Raw genomic sequence first — 16,466 nt, forward strand, 5'->3', positions numbered from 1 at the left:
GGGCCGAGCGGGGCTGCAGGGCGAGACAGCGCGCGGTGTCCGCCGCCTCTGCGCCAAGTTGGAGAAATTTGCCGAAAAGGGAAAGTTCTGTCGCTTTGCAGGGCTCGGCGTTGGCGGCCGGGGGTGCAGATGGGGGGCGGCCAATGTCCCGCCGTCTGCTTTCTGGGAGTCGTTCTGCTCTGTCCCTTCTCGCTTAGAAGGGCTCGGTTCTGAATCCTGGTCAGAAGGATTGTAGCTGTGCTGAGCTCTTCATTGTATTCCTTTCCTGAGCTCTTTTATCTTACCCATCATTTTGCTTAGTTCTTGCCTTACCCCCAGAAGGGATGGTGGCAGGATTGCCCCAGGCGCCTTCTGAGGTCCCAGAGCTGGTCCCTGGGCCCGGGCTCCACACCTAGACGCCCTCCCCGCCTAAGTGGAAGGTCTGGGCTCGCGAGCCCTCTGGGAGGAAGTTGCCTGAAAGTGTTTCCAGAGAAATCCCAAGGAATGACGCTCTGGGGAAAAGGGCTTTACAGAGAGATGCGAAATTAAGAGGGCCTTCCAGATGAAAAGCATTCCCGTTATTTGGGCTCTGAGAAATGGTGAAAGACGCTATTCAGACTGAAGAGATCTGGAAAGGGGCGTGGCCCCATGGAAGGAGGCCAAACTGGGGCGTCCTGCTCCAAGACCACAGAGGTGGCTGTGCTTGGAGAGGAATGTTCTAGATGAGGCTGGAGTTGCGGTTCCTTGTGAGTATCACAGGTAATAGAGGGACCAGATAGACTGTCCAGTGCTCTTGGCAGTACTGTGCCTCACTCTACCTGGGTGCTCAGTTCCGAACTCGGTCCGGGGAGTCCCTGGAGCAAACAGCCTCAGGGGAGTAAGAACCTGGCAGTTACCAATGTGCAGAAAGCCTTCTGTCTGTGGTGGGAAAGACAGAGAGAAAAGGTACTGCTTGTTCTGATTGCTTGTGTGTTTTTGTGGAGAGAACCATGGACACAGAAGCCGACTGGATTGACTCAGTTTTATCCCCTAGGGGCTGGTGTGACACCAGGTTTCATTTTCCTGACCAAGTGGGAAAAAGGCTGCAGTTTCTTTTCACTTTAATGGCGCTAAGTTAAGAATTGCCTGTAAAAGGAAATAGCCCTGAGACTTTTCTTCATTTCAGGGGACTGGGGCCTGGGCCTTATGAATGAGAAGAAGGGGTAAGCCAGTAAGTGCTGGATGGAGTGCTAAATTGCACACTTGTTATCTTTCACCCATGAGGTGGCCAGATTACTGATTATTATAAGTTGAGTATTCCCCACTCTAAAAATCTGAAATTCGAAATGATCCAAAATCTAACATTGTGAGCACCAGTAATGTTACCACAAGGGGAAGATTCTCCTTATGTGAGGTTGTGGTCAAAACACACAGAATTATTTGGAATATTGCATAGTACCTTCAGACTATGTGTATATGAAGCATAAGTGAATTTTCTGTTTAGACTTGGGTCCCATTCCCAAGATAATTCAAATATAAAAATCTGAAAAACACTTGCACTCCCAAGCATGTTAGAAGAGGGGTACCCAACCTGCAATGCCAGTACACGCTTCATCTTCATGGGGATGATGTTTGAGATTTGCTTTGGGGGGTTATAAGAGAGGGAAAAAAACCTGCCCTCCTAGGTTCTAAGGCTGAGTCTGAGAATTAAGCTCACATAAGATAAATTTATGTGTGCATAGGAGTATGCATAGGAGTCTGCAAAAAGAATATGAAGACCTGAAAAAGCTGTTCGTCCAATAATTATATACCTTTTCTCAGTGGTACTGGGGATTGAACCCAGCGCTTTTGTACTGAGCTAAGCACTTGGGCCTTATTTTTAAAATATTTCTTATTTTGAGAGAAAGTCTCAGACTGGGCTGTGATTTATGATCTTCCTGCCTCAGTCTCCCAGAGTGCTGGGGTTACAGGTGTGCATAATCATTCTCGGCTATTTATATACTTTTTTAAATGAAGAAGGATAATTTCGGGGAGTATGACAAGACAAAGGGGCTTCGCCTATGGGCAGTAAATTGTGAGATAGAGGCCAGGGGTGGGAGAAATACATGAGGAAACTCAGGGAAATAGGGCTTATTTCAGCAGTTTGTTTGTACACTGTTATTTGGCATTAGCTCCCAGACTCTGGAGATAAGAATGTTCTACTGTTCTGGTAGCAGGAGGGCCTCTTTCTCATGGGAACTAAGTTTTAGGTGCTTTCAGGTAGAAAGGGGGGTGTCTGAGAGCCCTGCCTGCATCCACTGTCTCTCAGTGCCACAGCTCAGAATAATCCATATGCCAGGGTGGCATATTTTGGGGTCACAGGTTCTGATGTTACTCAGTGTCTAACTTGGTGACAAATGGATTTATTTTCTTAAAGAAAACCTTTATCTATTCTCTTTGAAAGTGAGCTCTTTCTTGGAGGTAGCCATGAAAACTCAAAACAAGTTTTGGGACAGGTGGGGATGGGTAGTAGTAGTAGTTCCAGTCTTGCTTTGCCAGGAATTTGAATCCCCGTGGCAGGATGCACACTTAGTTGGCTGCCAGGTGGCGGCTGCTGCTACTGTTTTGGCTTTATTCTCCAGTCCTTAGGAAAGACACGGTTTTGGTGGAATTCTTCGCTCCTTCTGGATGTGGGGACTCCTGAGCCCCTCTTGGAGAGCTACTCGATTATATCCATCTTTTTTGCTTGTTCACAGGGCCTTGTTCTAGGAGTCTATTCCAAAGACAAAGAAGATGATGTGCCACAGTTTACAAGTGCAGGAGAGAATTTCAATAAATTGGTGGATGGAAAGCTGAGAGATATTTTGAACATGTAAGTGCTATCTGTGAGTTTTCAGTTCTTAAAGGCCCCCAAATCTAATACATTTTTCTGTGCTTTCTTGTTATTAGATAAAATGCAGAAATGTCCTGGCCAGGAACTTGATAGCGGAAGTGAAAGTAGGAGTCTCTGGAAGGCTCTTTGGCACTTAGTGTTTCTGTATGGGTGGACCCGCAGTTCTGTGAAGTCACTCGGTTTCCAGCTCATTCACAAACTATTGTGAAGGACTGGCCCAGAACATCTGGAAAGTACCACATTTCCTCAGCCTATCCCCCTTTCCTGCCTGCCTTCCCCAAAACAGCCTAAGCCTTCTGCCCTTCTTGAGCATGGTGGGAGCCTGAAGGAGTCTCAGATACTGAGGTACATGTGGATAATCTGAGGATGCAGTGAGAATGCAGACTGTACTTCAGTAAGCCTGAGAGGGGCCTGAGATTCAAACCACTCTTGGCTTAGCTAGGGTCTGAAAGAACGTGGAAAATATTGGAGCTCTAAGCCACAATTGGCAAAAATAGAAGTGTCATCATAAAGCACTGCTACCAGGTGTTACGTGGTTGATAGGTGACCTGTCAGTCTACTACTCGCAGTCCAGGAATCACAGTAATTGTCTATGGGATGGCCTGCAGAATTAGCATTTCTTCTCAATTACCAGTCCTTTGCCAGCAGATCATTCTCAAATGCCTTATATTATTAATCTGTTAGTGTTCAGAACACCCCGATCTTCCTGCCAGATGCCTGTGGGCTTTAGCTCCAGACCATCTGTGCTCCCAGAGCATCCATTTCATATGGAAATTGCCCAGTCTTCTATCTGCATATCTGCCCCACTGACCACCTCCAAGCCAAACAGTGTATTCTTGTCAATGGCTTAGTGTTTTGTTTTGTTTTGTTTTGTTTTTAATTGAGACACGGTCTAGTTCTGTAGTCTAGGTTGGCCTTCAATTTGTAATCCTGCTTCAGCTTCCAAAGTGCTGAGATTACAGGTATGAGCCACCATGTCCAGCAGGTGTTTTGTCTTTCAGTGGGAAACTTTAAGATTCTTTTAGTCCAGCCACGATCCAGTGCTCAGATCTTCTGTGTAGCTGTACCTTTCCCATCCTTTTGATCTCCATTTGGCTTTCAAATAAATCTGTATTAAATCTAATCTGAGGGCTGGGGGTATGGCTCAGTGCTAAAGTACTTGCCTCACTTTTGCAAGGCTTTGGGTTCAATCCTGTGAATTGCAAAGAACCCTGAAAGTTTTGCTAAGTACTTTTATATTTTTTGAGCTAGTATTAGAAGCCCTACATCTAAGAAATCTGGCCTGAGAGCATTCTGTAAAAACAAAAATCATTTATAGAAATAGAATATTGTGTTAATGCTAAAGTTATGCACATACCAGCTCCCAAACTCTTTAATTTTTAAAACAATCCTTTTCTCTTGCTTTAGGTCTGGACCACCTCTGAAGACAGGCAAAACCCGAACCTTTTATGGTCTCCATCAGGTATGAGATGAGATTGTATTTGTCAGTCAACCCTCAGTGAGTGCCTCTTGGGTGCCTGTACTGTGGCTACCCAGTCACAGTACTGGAAATTATGTGTCAGATCAGATAGCTTTATTTTAGCAGTGAGCAGAAGTACTATCAGACACTGCCTATCTTGTACTCCTCTGCCAAAGGCTTTATTGAGTTGTGTGGCAGAGTCATGCAGCATTTTTTGCCTGATTATCCTCGTACTTCCTTTCCAACACATGTTATAAAATTTTACCAAGACACAAGACGTCCTGTGCCGAGGCTAAAGTGATTGGGTGGGAGCTCAATGGGACTCTAGGTGCAGACTGTTCCTGACTGGAAAAGAGCGATTAAAGAAACGCAGTGGCTGACACAGTGCATTTGTGGAACAGGACTTCCCCAGCGTGGTGCTGGTCGGCCTCGGCAAGAGGACAGCTGGAGTGGATGAGCAGGAGAATTGGCACGAAGGCAAAGAAAACATCAGAGCTGCCATCGCAGGTGACTTCTTAGGTCTTATGTTGATGAAGGTTCCCAAGGGTCCACTCCTTAAGATGCTGTCTCTTCCCCTTCGCCATTGCCATTACTGTCTTTACCACATGAAATAACTCATCTTAACAAAGTCAGTGTTCCTCTTCAAACATACCTTGTAACACAAAGGTTAGTGTATGGAAATTTTGCTTTCAATATTTCTGTATTTTTTTGTTGGAAGATTTCACTACCATTTGTTCACTTGTACAGCATTGACTTTAGAGCTGTATTCTGCCAGAAAGGGTGATGTGTGGATTTTTCACCTTTCTGAAATGCAACCCTGGTGTTTCCTACTTTTAAATAACATGGAGTCATCATATTTACAAATTAGAGAAATTGAGAACAGAATGTGGGGTGCTTGGTCATCACTAGCACACTGTCCTACTGTGTCATGTGGGTGGCGTGAAAGAACTGATGTGTTGTAGAGCTGAGCAGCAGGAACCCTTTACCACAAAGAGCCTGTGACCAAAAATTACTCTGAAAACTCCAAAGCAGCAGAAATTGTCTTGGTTAATCTTTGGCCCTGAGTATATTATAAATGCTCACTAAATTTGCTTTCAAGGTTCACTCTAAGTGGTTGTTTCATAACTTTTATTTGAGAGTTTTGCTGACCTGCTCTTAAAATGCTGTATTAATAATGGACTTTGCTCAGTTCCTTAGTTGTATTCTCAGCAGCATCATTCCTCTGTCCCTTTGATCTCGGAAACTCTTGCTGCTTGGAAGGCTTTATCCAGAAACCTTAGTGTTTCAGAAGTGATGCTAGAACAGCTGCCTGTTCCTGCAGCCTCCTGCTTTGCAGGGAGCTTTGCATTTGATCTCAGTCTGTGCTCACTTTATGAAGTAGGAGTGAAGGTTCAGGACAGCAGTATCAGGGCTGGGACCAGAACCCCAGTCCTGTTTCCTCAGCACACCGCACTAAGCCTCGGCCTTCTGCTGTTCCAGTTGTCTTTGACTCCTGTTTTCTGTTTTCTCTTTCTCAAGCGGGCTGCAGGCAGGTGCAAGACCTGGAGCTGTCTTCTGTGGAAGTGGATCCCTGTGGAGATGCTCAGGCTGCTGCAGAAGGTGCAGTGCTTGGTCTCTATGAATATGATGACCTAAAGCAGAGAAAGAAGATGGCGGTGTCAGCAAAGCTCCATGGAAGGTGATGGAGGAGACCAAGATGAGGGTGACACTCTGACGTTCTGACAGTATGGCCTTTTATACAGAAACTGCCCGCTTCTTGGTGTCAGGCCTACGTGTAACCTCAGCCATTTTGGTGCTGCGTTCGCTAAACCCAGTTCTGCTTCTGATTCTTGTCTCTTGCCTGTTTCCCCATGGCTCCTTAGACCTCTCCATTCACTTGTTATGGGAACCTTTAACCATGTTGGCTCCTACCTGAGAAGAAGGGCTGACAGGACAGACGCATCCCCAGCTGGTCTCAGTTTTCACTCAGCCACCATGTGATGAATGCCAAAGCTGCCTGGATGAAGGGATGTAGTCTTTGACCTCCAGTTCTGGGCGGGGGGGCTTTCAGCAGATCTTTGGACAGCTGTTACATCCCAGTCCTGTTCCAGGTTCTAGGAGTTGAGGTCCCTGCTGTCAGGAGCAAGGCAGTGTGTGACTTGAGTCTGGGGAGTCGTAAAGGCAGTGAGTGGCCCTTGGCACAGTCTGGATTGGCAGCTGTAAGGAAATAATTGGGAATGAGCCTTGGTTTGAATGAATCCTGGCTCTGCCATTTACTTCCATTGACCTTCACTAAATGACTAGAATGTCTGCAGAGTTGTACTACATATTGCATGGTTTTTATGAAGATCCAAAGATCACACGTGGGGATTATGTGGCACTTGCTAAACCCTCTGAGCCATCAGCTGTTATTTTATGCATCTCCAGGCTACCCTGTTGTAACAAAAGCCAGCATCACAAAACGCATACCTCTGTGTGTTCCTTGCCATTTAGGGGTTTGGGATCTAGACCCTGACCCAGGCAGAAGAAAACAGCAAAGCTGCAATTCCACATCCAAATGGTTGCTGTGTGCTCCCTTTACAGTTAGCACCTAGGGCAGCATTGAGCCTGTTTCGATATCCTGGGAACCTCTCCATCAGCTTTGGTGAAGTTTATTCTTTAGGGACCCATAAGTCCACCCCTTTGGTTGTGTGAGGGAGGATTCTGAAGTGAACTACTTGGCAGTTTGTTCTAGGCCATCGGCAGCTCCTGTTTCTAGCACCTTCCTTGTGACATGTTGCCTGTCTCCTGGGTCAAATCCAGAGAATGTACCCACATTCTGTGTCAGTTATTCTTCATTTGTAGTCTTCCTCTTGGTTTTGTAAAATAAGAGCCTCCTAGCTGCAAAATGGTCAGTGTTCTTGAGAATATCATTATATTGTATACCTAAAATGTACAGTAACTGTGTGCTCGCTTCCACAGTGGGGATCAGGAAGCCTGGCAGAAAGGAGTCCTCTTCGCTTCAGGACAAAACTTGGCCCGCCAGTTGATGGAGACTCCAGCCAATGAGATGACACCAACCAGATTTGCTGAAATTATTGAGAAGCATCTCAGAAGTGCTAGTAGTAAAACGGAGGTCCATATTAGGTAATTCAGAATTGTGTCACATTCATAAGAGGTTATTGCCAAAAAGAATCTTAAGTCCAACTTCCTCTTTATATTCAGAGCAATAACTTGAGGCCAGAGAGGTGAAGCCACATGCAGGTGGGTATATTGTAACTTCACCCTGCATACTGTGTGTGTGTGTGTGTGTGTGTGTGTATGTGTGTGTTTTGTTTCTGCTTTGTTGAGACATACATACTGTAGAAGTCATCCATATATATTGTGTGATCAGTATTTGTAGTATTCACAGAGTTGTGCAACAGTCCTTTTTAAGAACCTTTTCATCACCCCCCAAAAAAAACCTTGTACTTACGAAAAGTCACTCCCCATTTTCCCATCTCCAGAAGCCATCAGTTGATAGACACTTAGGTCGTTTCTACCTTACAGATAATAAATAATACTGCTCTGAGCAGTTGTGCATAAGTTTTGGTGTGCACTTTTGCATATATATTTGGGAGTTAAACTGCTCATTGGTGTTCATGTTGTATTGAATTTTTCCCTTTTTTTTTGGACACAAGAATTTATTCTTCACTATTTAGCCTACCCGAATAGGCCTGGATTGAGAGCTCCTGCCTCTGGATCCCTTGGCTAGACTGCAGGCTTGGTGCTCTGAGCTCCCTAGGTCAGTGCTGAGCTGTTGTACCTTTAGACCTGCTCCAGGTTCCAGGACCTTCTTGAAATCTACTCACAGCCCTTTAAGCAAACAAAGTTTGAACATTTGGGCTTTATGATTAAAACACATAAGTATTTCCTTTACCTAAAGAATTCTTCATTATCCAAGTTGTTTTTCAAATTAACCTCTATTTAGAAGAGTTCTTCTGTAGTGCATTGTGATTAGAGTTCATGTTTTTCAGGAAAGCCCGTAGAGTGTAGATAGAGTAAGAAAAATCTGTAATAAGAAAAAAACACAGGACTTAGAAGTTGCTAAAATCTCTGATTGGCTCATATACGTTTAATCTAAAGCTGTGTGTAGGCCCTATTAAAACTGTCCTGGCAAAGAATAATATCCTTTGTCCTGTGAGGAGATAGTGGAGCTAATTGGTGTCAGCAAGTTCTTTTCTCTTTAAACTTCGGGGGCAGCCCTGATTTACTAGCTCTAAAACATGGGTGGGCAAGTGCAGGGGGGTGGCCCTTGGATCTGGTGGCTGCTTGTGTGTCTGTGGGAGGCTGGGCCAGTTCCATACGCCTTTGTACTCTTAGTCAAGAAAGAGTAGTAATGCCGTGTACATTTTCTAGTTGCATTAATGACTCTGCCTAGTGTGTTAGCTCAGTGAGGTATTAAGTAAAAACTAGTTTTCCCACTGAGGACACAAACTGCAAAGGGAACTGTGAAGAACAGTAAGACAGTGTTGAAAAGACAGTATTCTAGCAATTCTAAAAAATGCCAAGAAATAAGATATTTTATTCCATGCAGTTATAGCATCTTCATTAGGGTTTTGTTGATTGATGCAGTTAGTGTTTTGTTTATCTTGGAAATGCCCTTTGTAGTCTCGGATTCTTGTTAATTCCATCTTTAAAACTTTGGAAATCTCTGAGTAGGTTGTTACAGGGTTTATATTCATTAACTGTACAGTTTACCCTACATGGTATGAGTTTCCGTGTATAAATACTCACTCAATGGAATAATCCTTGACTTCATCTTCCAGATGAGAAAACAGGTTCAGAATCAAGTAACTTGCTCAAGAATGTACAGAAATCAAATAAGATAATTGAAGACTTAAGTGTGTATATAGTATTTTTTTTCTCTCTCTCTTTTTCTGTGCTGGGGCTCAAACCTAGGGCCTTACACACTTGTTAGGCCAGCTTCTACCACTGAGCTATGCATCAAGCCCAGAATAGTATTTTTAAGAGTGGGTATATTCTGGGCCAGGGATTTAGCTCAGTAGTTCTGCTGCCTTCCTCGAAAGCACAAGGACCCGAGTTCGATCCCCAGTACCAAAAAAAAAAAAGTATATATTCTGCTTTTCTCCTTTTATACTGTTACACTGTTGAGCTTTTTTCTATGTTATTTTGAAATAAAGCTAACAGTATAATTGTTTTTTTCCCTTTCTCTGCCCTACAGACCCAAGTGTTGGATCGAGGAACAGGAAATGGGCTCATTCCTGAGTGTAGCCAAAGGCTCCGATGAGCCTCCAGTTTTCTTGGAAATCCACTACAGAGGCAGCCCCAGTGCAAGTGAAGCACCCCTAGTGTTTGTTGGGAAGGGAATTACCTTTGACAGGTACTTTTTGGGGGTATCTATGCTTTGTATTTTGGTGATTGCTTTGTGTGCATTCGTATTATTTTGTGTGCATAGTTTAGTTCAAAGCATGGTATTTGGTCAAATGTTATATGTTCTTTAAATGTATTAAACTATCACTTAAGAATGCTTAAATATGTCAGAGACTATTTGACATTTTTACATATATTAGCCATAATCTTACCCCTGTGAGGTAGGTGTTGTGGCCGTTCTCCTGCTAAGGACACAATGCCTCAAAGAGATGAGGTACAGTAAGTAAGGAGTAGAATCAGAAGTCAAAATCAGTTTTGTTTTCAGAATATTGTAAAATTTTTCTACTGATCCTCCTTTATGGCTGTTAAAGATTCTCCATTTGGAGAGTAGTAGTGCAGCTAATTGATTGTGCAATCTTCCCTTGGAAGCTTCAAGTTACTTTTCTTTAGCTAAGCAGCCTAACTCCCATTAATCTTACAGAACTATAAATATTTCTCAGAAGTGGAAACCGTCTCTGCTTATTTCAGCCAGTGAGAGCCTGAGCTAGAAAAGAGAGTGCAATTCAGTATTTCCCGTGGGAAGTGTTCACCACTGACTGAGTTCCATGGATGCTACGGAGTGTGAGGCATCAAATGGGCTACTTCACCAGAAAACTAGATAAGATGAGGCAGAGGCAGGATTTTTCTTTTCACACATATATATACATATATATATATATGTATATATATATATCTTGTTGGTACATTTTAGGTATACAATATAATGATATTCATCATTGGAAATATATCTTGGTTCTTATTTTTTCCCCATTCCCCTACCCTCCCTTCAGCCCCTCCACCCCTCCCTATTTATAAAGACTCTGTTTCCGTTTTTTCCATCAACTGGAGACTGGATAAAGAAGAAAATGTGTGGGTTTTTTTTTTTAATAAAATGGAATACCACTCAGCCATAAAGAATGAGAAACTAGAGACATTTATAGCTAAATGGATGCATACTAAGGTGATACTCTTAAGTAAAATAAATAGGACACACTTGTAAATACCGAATAGTTTCTGTGGTGTGAGAAACTGAAAGTGTAAATAAGGATCAAAAGGTATAATAGGTAATGTGAAATAGGAAGAAAAGGGGCAAAGTGGAAGGGGAGGAGGCAGGGGTTGGGGCAAGGAAAAAAAGGAACGGAATTAATACAAGAAAAGGACAAAATAGATTTTTCTCGTTTTGTTTTCTTTTACGTACAGAACTCCAGCTATAGAAGGTACAGAATGTAGTATTTTCTGAATTTCTTTTGAAAGGAATTCATATTGTTGAGTGTCATGTTCCAGGGAAACTACTTTGCAGAGTACTGCTGAAGAACCTGAAGTGTTCGTTTCCCTAGTACATTTCTGCACCCATTCAGGAGCTCTATCTGAAATGGGAATGTTCGTTCTTTCTCTCTATTTTTGGTCCTGTGGGTTTAACCAGAGTCTCGCACAAGCTAAACATGAATTGTGCCACTGAGCCACACACACCTTTTCCTCCAATGTTCTCTCCTTGGAAACAGTGGTCTGCAAACGATCTTCATTGTGTGGCCCATCAGTAAAAGTTTTCAAGCATAGACCATGCATATTTATTTATGATTTACACATATACTTCTGTGCTAATGTATTATAAAACACTACAGCAAATAAAAATTAGACTTTTTAAAGGTCTTGATAATTGTGATGGGTTTATATTGTGGTGGGCTAATAATGTGACGGAAATATGCTCAGGTTGAGATTTATTGTTAGCTTAAATCCTCTGTGGTTTTTGGGTTACAGCAGACTTCTGTGCAGAAGTGTCAGTTTTCGTTGAAGATGTAAAGAATCAGAAGGAGTTAGTTTACCAAGCCTCCTGGGGCCAGGGAACAGGGGAAGGCTGGTTGGTGGGAAGGAGTAGTTTCGTTTCCTGATACTAGAAGAATGTCATTGTCACTGCTACCAGAGTAGGATGGGAAGAACAGGCAAGATGCGGCTGGATAGGAAGGCAGAAGCTGGGTTCTGGGCCTCATTTTGGCCTTTGCTCTAAGGTCAGTTGTATGTAACTGAGGGGTTGCTGGAAGAGGAGATAACATGAGATTTATAAGCACAGTAAAATTTGCCCTGTAAGTGTTTGGCTCAGTGCAACAAGAAGGTGAGAACACTTCTGTCACCCCGAAAACATCTGTGTGTCTTTTGCAGTCCCCCAACCCCAGCCCCAGACTGCCAGTCATCTTTTTGTTAGTGTGGATTAGTTTTTCCTGTTCAGAAATTCATGTAAATGGCATCTTTCTTGTCTGGCTTCTCTCTTTGAGTATAGTGTCTTTAGAATTGTGGGTATTTATCACTGGATGCTGCATCCTGTCCCCAGTGCCCTGTGACTAAGTGTCTTGGTTCCCATAGCTTTGACTAGGTTTGAGATCTAGTAACATGAGTCTTCCAGCTTTGCTCTTCTTTTGTAGAATGATTTTGGCTAGGGTCCTTTGCATTATTCATGTAAGTTTCAGAATCTCACTTTTATATGACAAAAACCTACTGAGATTTTGCTTAAGCTAGATTGGTATTTGGGGAGGGGTTGCCGTCTGTTTACATAATGACCTGAAAGGGCTAAGACTCATACAAGAAGACCTGAGGAGCCTTGGGAGACTTTTATTTCTGTGGAAGAGAGACCCGAGAATAAAAAAAAAGAAACCTCTCCAGAGATTCACCAGGGCAGATCTCAGAAATGCAAGCCCCTCACTGTCCCCCGCTTGTGAAGCAACTGCCTCTGGACTCTTGGAAATTGGAAGCAGAAAAGTCACTGATCAGAAGGCTATTTGGGAGAGGTGGTGTGGTTTCTCAGCAATTGCTAGCTAAATCCTCACTTGACTCTCAGGTTTTAATTCTGTCTCTGTGGCTTTGTATGCTCTTACGCCTGTTTGTTGCCATCACCTGTGCGAGATAGAAGGATGTGTTATCCTTCAGGCCTGTGGGTGTGAAAGGCATGCTCCCCTTCCGGTCTTCTGTGAGCTTGTAAGCTTTCCATAACAACGCATGACCTTCAGGTTCAATGAGTTTATCATTTCATAAAATTTGCTAAAAGATAATCTTTGTGGGTGTCAGGACTTAATGAGATAATGCAGAGATGGAATTTGTGCAGCCTGAATTTATCATACGGTAATTTTTTTCAGGACACTATTTAAATTTCATTCAAATAGAAATTGAGCTACAACACCTATCTGTATTTCTGGAGTTTTCTTTTTTGGGGTACTGGGGATCGAACTCGGGACCTTGCGCTTATAAGGCAGGCGGTGGAACCACTGAGCTAAATCCCTGGCCCTCTGGAGTTATTTTCTATCTTTTATAAGACTGCAACATTGAAACAAGTCAGGTACTAAATTTAGAATTTGACTTTCTTTGGCAGGTTATGGTGTTTAACCCTTGGTTTGTATGTTGCTTTTTAAGAAAGTGATTCTGGCCTTCCTCTTTGCTGTTAAGTGTTGTACGTTGTCCTCTTCCCCACAGTGGTGGCATCTCCATCAAGGCTTCTGCAAATATGGACCTCATGAGGGCTGACATGGGGGGAGCTGCAACCATATGTTCAGCCATTGTGTCGGCTGCAAAGCTCAATCTGCCTGTTAATATCATAGGTGAGTGGGGTGAGGGTTTGCACCTCACAGAGCTGCTGGAATCCAGCCAGAGGGTAGAGCTGAGTTACAATCAGTTTCCTCCCTGTCTGAAAAGATCAAGTAACTTTTCATCACATAGAAGCTATTTAGCAGAGATAAGTGTTTTGTGTCTGAGATGATTGAGTTAAATGTGTTTTGCAACCAGCAGGCTGTCGCTGAAATTGATTTTACTTCTGTAAAGAGAAGTTAGCAATCAGGGGCATTATGTCAGGTTTGTGGTTTACTCCAGTGAAAAGTGTACTAGCCAGAGAAGGGTTGATTTACTGATTGCTCCATAGGATTGGGGCCAATTAAATACCTGATACACACAATTTTCCTGAGACAGGAAAAGGAGTAAGGGGAGAGAGACCGGTTATGTGAGTGGCTAGTATTACATCCACTGCATGGGGAAAGCAGCACTGAAATCTAAGTCTGTCTAACTTGTGCCCCTCCCCAGTGTCTTAGTCTTTTTTTTTTTGAAGGTTTTATTTTATCGTTGTCCTTGTTTTTGTTTTTTGTGAGCGATTTGAAAGTACTGTAATTTGCAGATGTCATGACAATGTGACCCCTCAATCTGCTGGCATGTCTCCTAGGAAAAAGGTCATTTTCTGTAATGATAATACCATAATCTTTTCCAAAGATTAATATGATTACCGAATTCAAATTTCTCAATTATCTAAAAAATTTTCCATTGTGATTATATTTAGTTTTTAAATCTAGGAACCACTTAGGGATCTCATATTGTATTGCCTCTAGTTTTCTTTAGTCCAAATTCCTGTTCCTGCCTCCTCCCCAAAAAAGAATATTGGTGGTTTTGAAGGGTCCGGGCTAGTCTCATGGTACTCTACAATTTGCATTTATGTGCTTGTTTCTTCAAGATCAAAATCAAATTAGACCCTTTGATAAGAATGCTACAAAGGTGGTTTGTGTTTCTTGCTGCCAACCTACATCTCAGCTTTGTCACTGGTGATGCCAAATTGGGTCACTTAGTTAAGGTGACATCTGTGTCTAGTATGCTCTGATGGCTCACTAGTGGCCCATGTTTGGACTCAGTGTGTCCTGTGTTCCCTCTTATATTCTTTCCAATAGGTTTGGCCCCTCTCTGTGAAAATATGCCCAGTGGCAGAGCCAACAAGCCTGGAGATGTGGTTAGAGCCCGCAACGGGAAGACCATCCAGGTGTGTGAGTAGAGCATGCAGCACTCTGACTCAAATGGCTCAGGCCCAGCTCCACGTTTCGGACGGGGGGTGTCTCGTGCTGATTAATTTTTCTTGCAAAATCACAAACATTTCTTGATGGGCTTTTAAGAGTGCCTTTCCTGCTTTGCTGTTCCTCTCACTTCCTGTATGCTGTACACAGAAACCTGCCCATGATTAGCTTTTTCCATTTTAAGTGTTCATCTGGTAAACAGCGTCCTACATCATCGGCCCCACACCCTGGAACAGCAGCAGGTTGTCTGTGGCATGTATTCCCACTGCCTGTGATGACGGGGCCTCTACTGAACACAGCAGAATACAGTTAGGAAAAGCTGCTGACGCCGTGTGAGTTCTCAGTCCTAGTGATCCAGGCTTCCACTTAGCTGTAGCTTTCTTAAGCTCTTTAGCCTTGTGTTTTCAGAAATCTTTACCTTTTCTTATTTGTTAATAAAGTGAACCATATTTTGTTACTTCTGTCAGCGTCCATTGTCTTCAGCCTTAAGCCATCAGCTCTGGTACACGGGTCACTCAGTTGTATTTGCTCTCCATATTAGGTATGTTCTGCGGACTGAAATACAAGAATGTTCCATTCATCAGTGAGAAACGCCATCCGAGCTTTTCCCACTTCCAAGTCATTGTCGTGGACACCTGCCTTTCCTGTCTGTCACTCGAGTATCTTACTTTCTTTGTCCTCCTCCTTGCAGGTGGATAACACTGATGCCGAGGGGAGGCTCATTCTGGCTGATGCGCTCTGCTACGCGCACACCTTTCACCCAAAGCTCATCATCAATGCCGCCACCTTGACAGGTTAGGCCACCTGCTTTCCATTTCTGTTGAGAAGTCTTGTTACGTGGGGTGCACACATTATACTTAGAGCATTATTTTGCTGAAATTTGGCTTGCTCCATTTACATTTAAAGATCTTTCCCCAGAAAGAACTGTTGTGCAGTTGCCGAATGTTTGGAATATTGGGTTTGTTGTTGTAAAGTATTCCAGTTGTAACTTTTAACAAGTGGGTGAGATTAGCTAGTCCATAGTGACATCTAAAAATAGTATGAAGGGGTTGAGGGTGTAGCTTAGCGTTAGAGCATGTGCTGATCTTACAGATCCTGGGTTCAGTCTCCAGCAAATTAAAAAAAAAAAAAAAAATCAAGACAGCTCTGTCACACGCCTTCAATCTTGGCTACTTGGGAGAATGAGATGGGAAGGCCAGCCTGAGGAACTTAAGCAAGACTGTCTCAGAATGGCTCAGTGGTAGAACGTCTGACTCATATGCATGAGACCTTGGATCTGACCCCTGGTACCACCAAGGAAAAAAAAACAGACCATTAAGTTACACTCACTATGTGCTATAGGCCTGAAAAGATTAATGATGAATCTGAAAACCAATAGCTTTTTTTAAAAATGCGAATGTATCTAATGTCCACCAAATTTTCTGAAGTTTTTATAGTCGATGTTGCAAAGAAATAACTTTGGTGGCGGCAGGGTCAACATTTAACAGATGCTGGGCAGTATAACGTGTTACGTGAAGTCCAAGCTTCCGGGCCAGCTCAGGTGTGGCTCCCACTTACTAGTCAGTGGACCTTGAGTAAGGATCTGTGTGGCTCACAGAGCTGTGCAGACTGGAGGCGCTTTTGAGAAGTCTCACCAAACCTCTCTGATAGACACTTGCTGAAGTGCCACCAGTGGCTCTGTAGAGCAATGAACAGGTTCTGAGAGGTCGCAGAGCTGTGCTGTGGTTGTTGTGGATGTGTGGATTTTTTTGTGGATGTGGAAATGTGTGTTTTCAGGATGAGTAGTACACTGTCTGCAGTTGGCTTCAAAATTATGTAATGGGTGTGGGATTATAGGTAAAACAAATTTACCTCGAGTTGATAATTGCTGATGGTAGGTATTGGGTACTTGGATGACCATTATAGTCTCTTTGCTTTTGCGTAATTTGAACTTTTTCCCTTATTCCCTTTCCCTACCCTTCCCACTTTCCCTACACCTCTAGCCCTTTTCTTCCTA

The 16,466-nt window shown here is 43.2% G+C and overlaps 1 protein-coding gene across 1 annotated transcript in view; it reads left to right on the plus strand.

Moving 5' to 3' along the window:
- The first annotated feature begins 686 nt into the window (after positions 1-686).
- Positions 687-16,466, plus strand: part of Lap3 (leucine aminopeptidase 3) — a 21,091-nt gene continuing 5,311 nt past the window's right edge. Inside the window, exons 1-10 of the mRNA XM_010641891.1 lie at positions 687-725; positions 2,694-2,809; positions 4,238-4,292; positions 4,691-4,796; positions 5,808-5,967; positions 7,230-7,394; positions 9,472-9,630; positions 13,119-13,243; positions 14,351-14,439; positions 15,162-15,264. Coding sequence (XP_010640193.1) covers positions 702-725; positions 2,694-2,809; positions 4,238-4,292; positions 4,691-4,796; positions 5,808-5,967; positions 7,230-7,394; positions 9,472-9,630; positions 13,119-13,243; positions 14,351-14,439; positions 15,162-15,264 — 1,102 coding nt within the window. The 5' untranslated portion in view covers positions 687-701. The remainder of the gene's footprint in view (positions 726-2,693; positions 2,810-4,237; positions 4,293-4,690; positions 4,797-5,807; positions 5,968-7,229; positions 7,395-9,471; positions 9,631-13,118; positions 13,244-14,350; positions 14,440-15,161; positions 15,265-16,466) is intronic.

This window comes from Fukomys damarensis, unplaced genomic scaffold (assembly GCF_012274545.1).
Source record: "Fukomys damarensis isolate Sample0158 unplaced genomic scaffold, DMR_v1.0_HiC HiC_scaffold_35, whole genome shotgun sequence".
In the NCBI taxonomy this organism is placed as follows: Eukaryota; Metazoa; Chordata; class Mammalia; order Rodentia; family Bathyergidae; genus Fukomys; species Fukomys damarensis.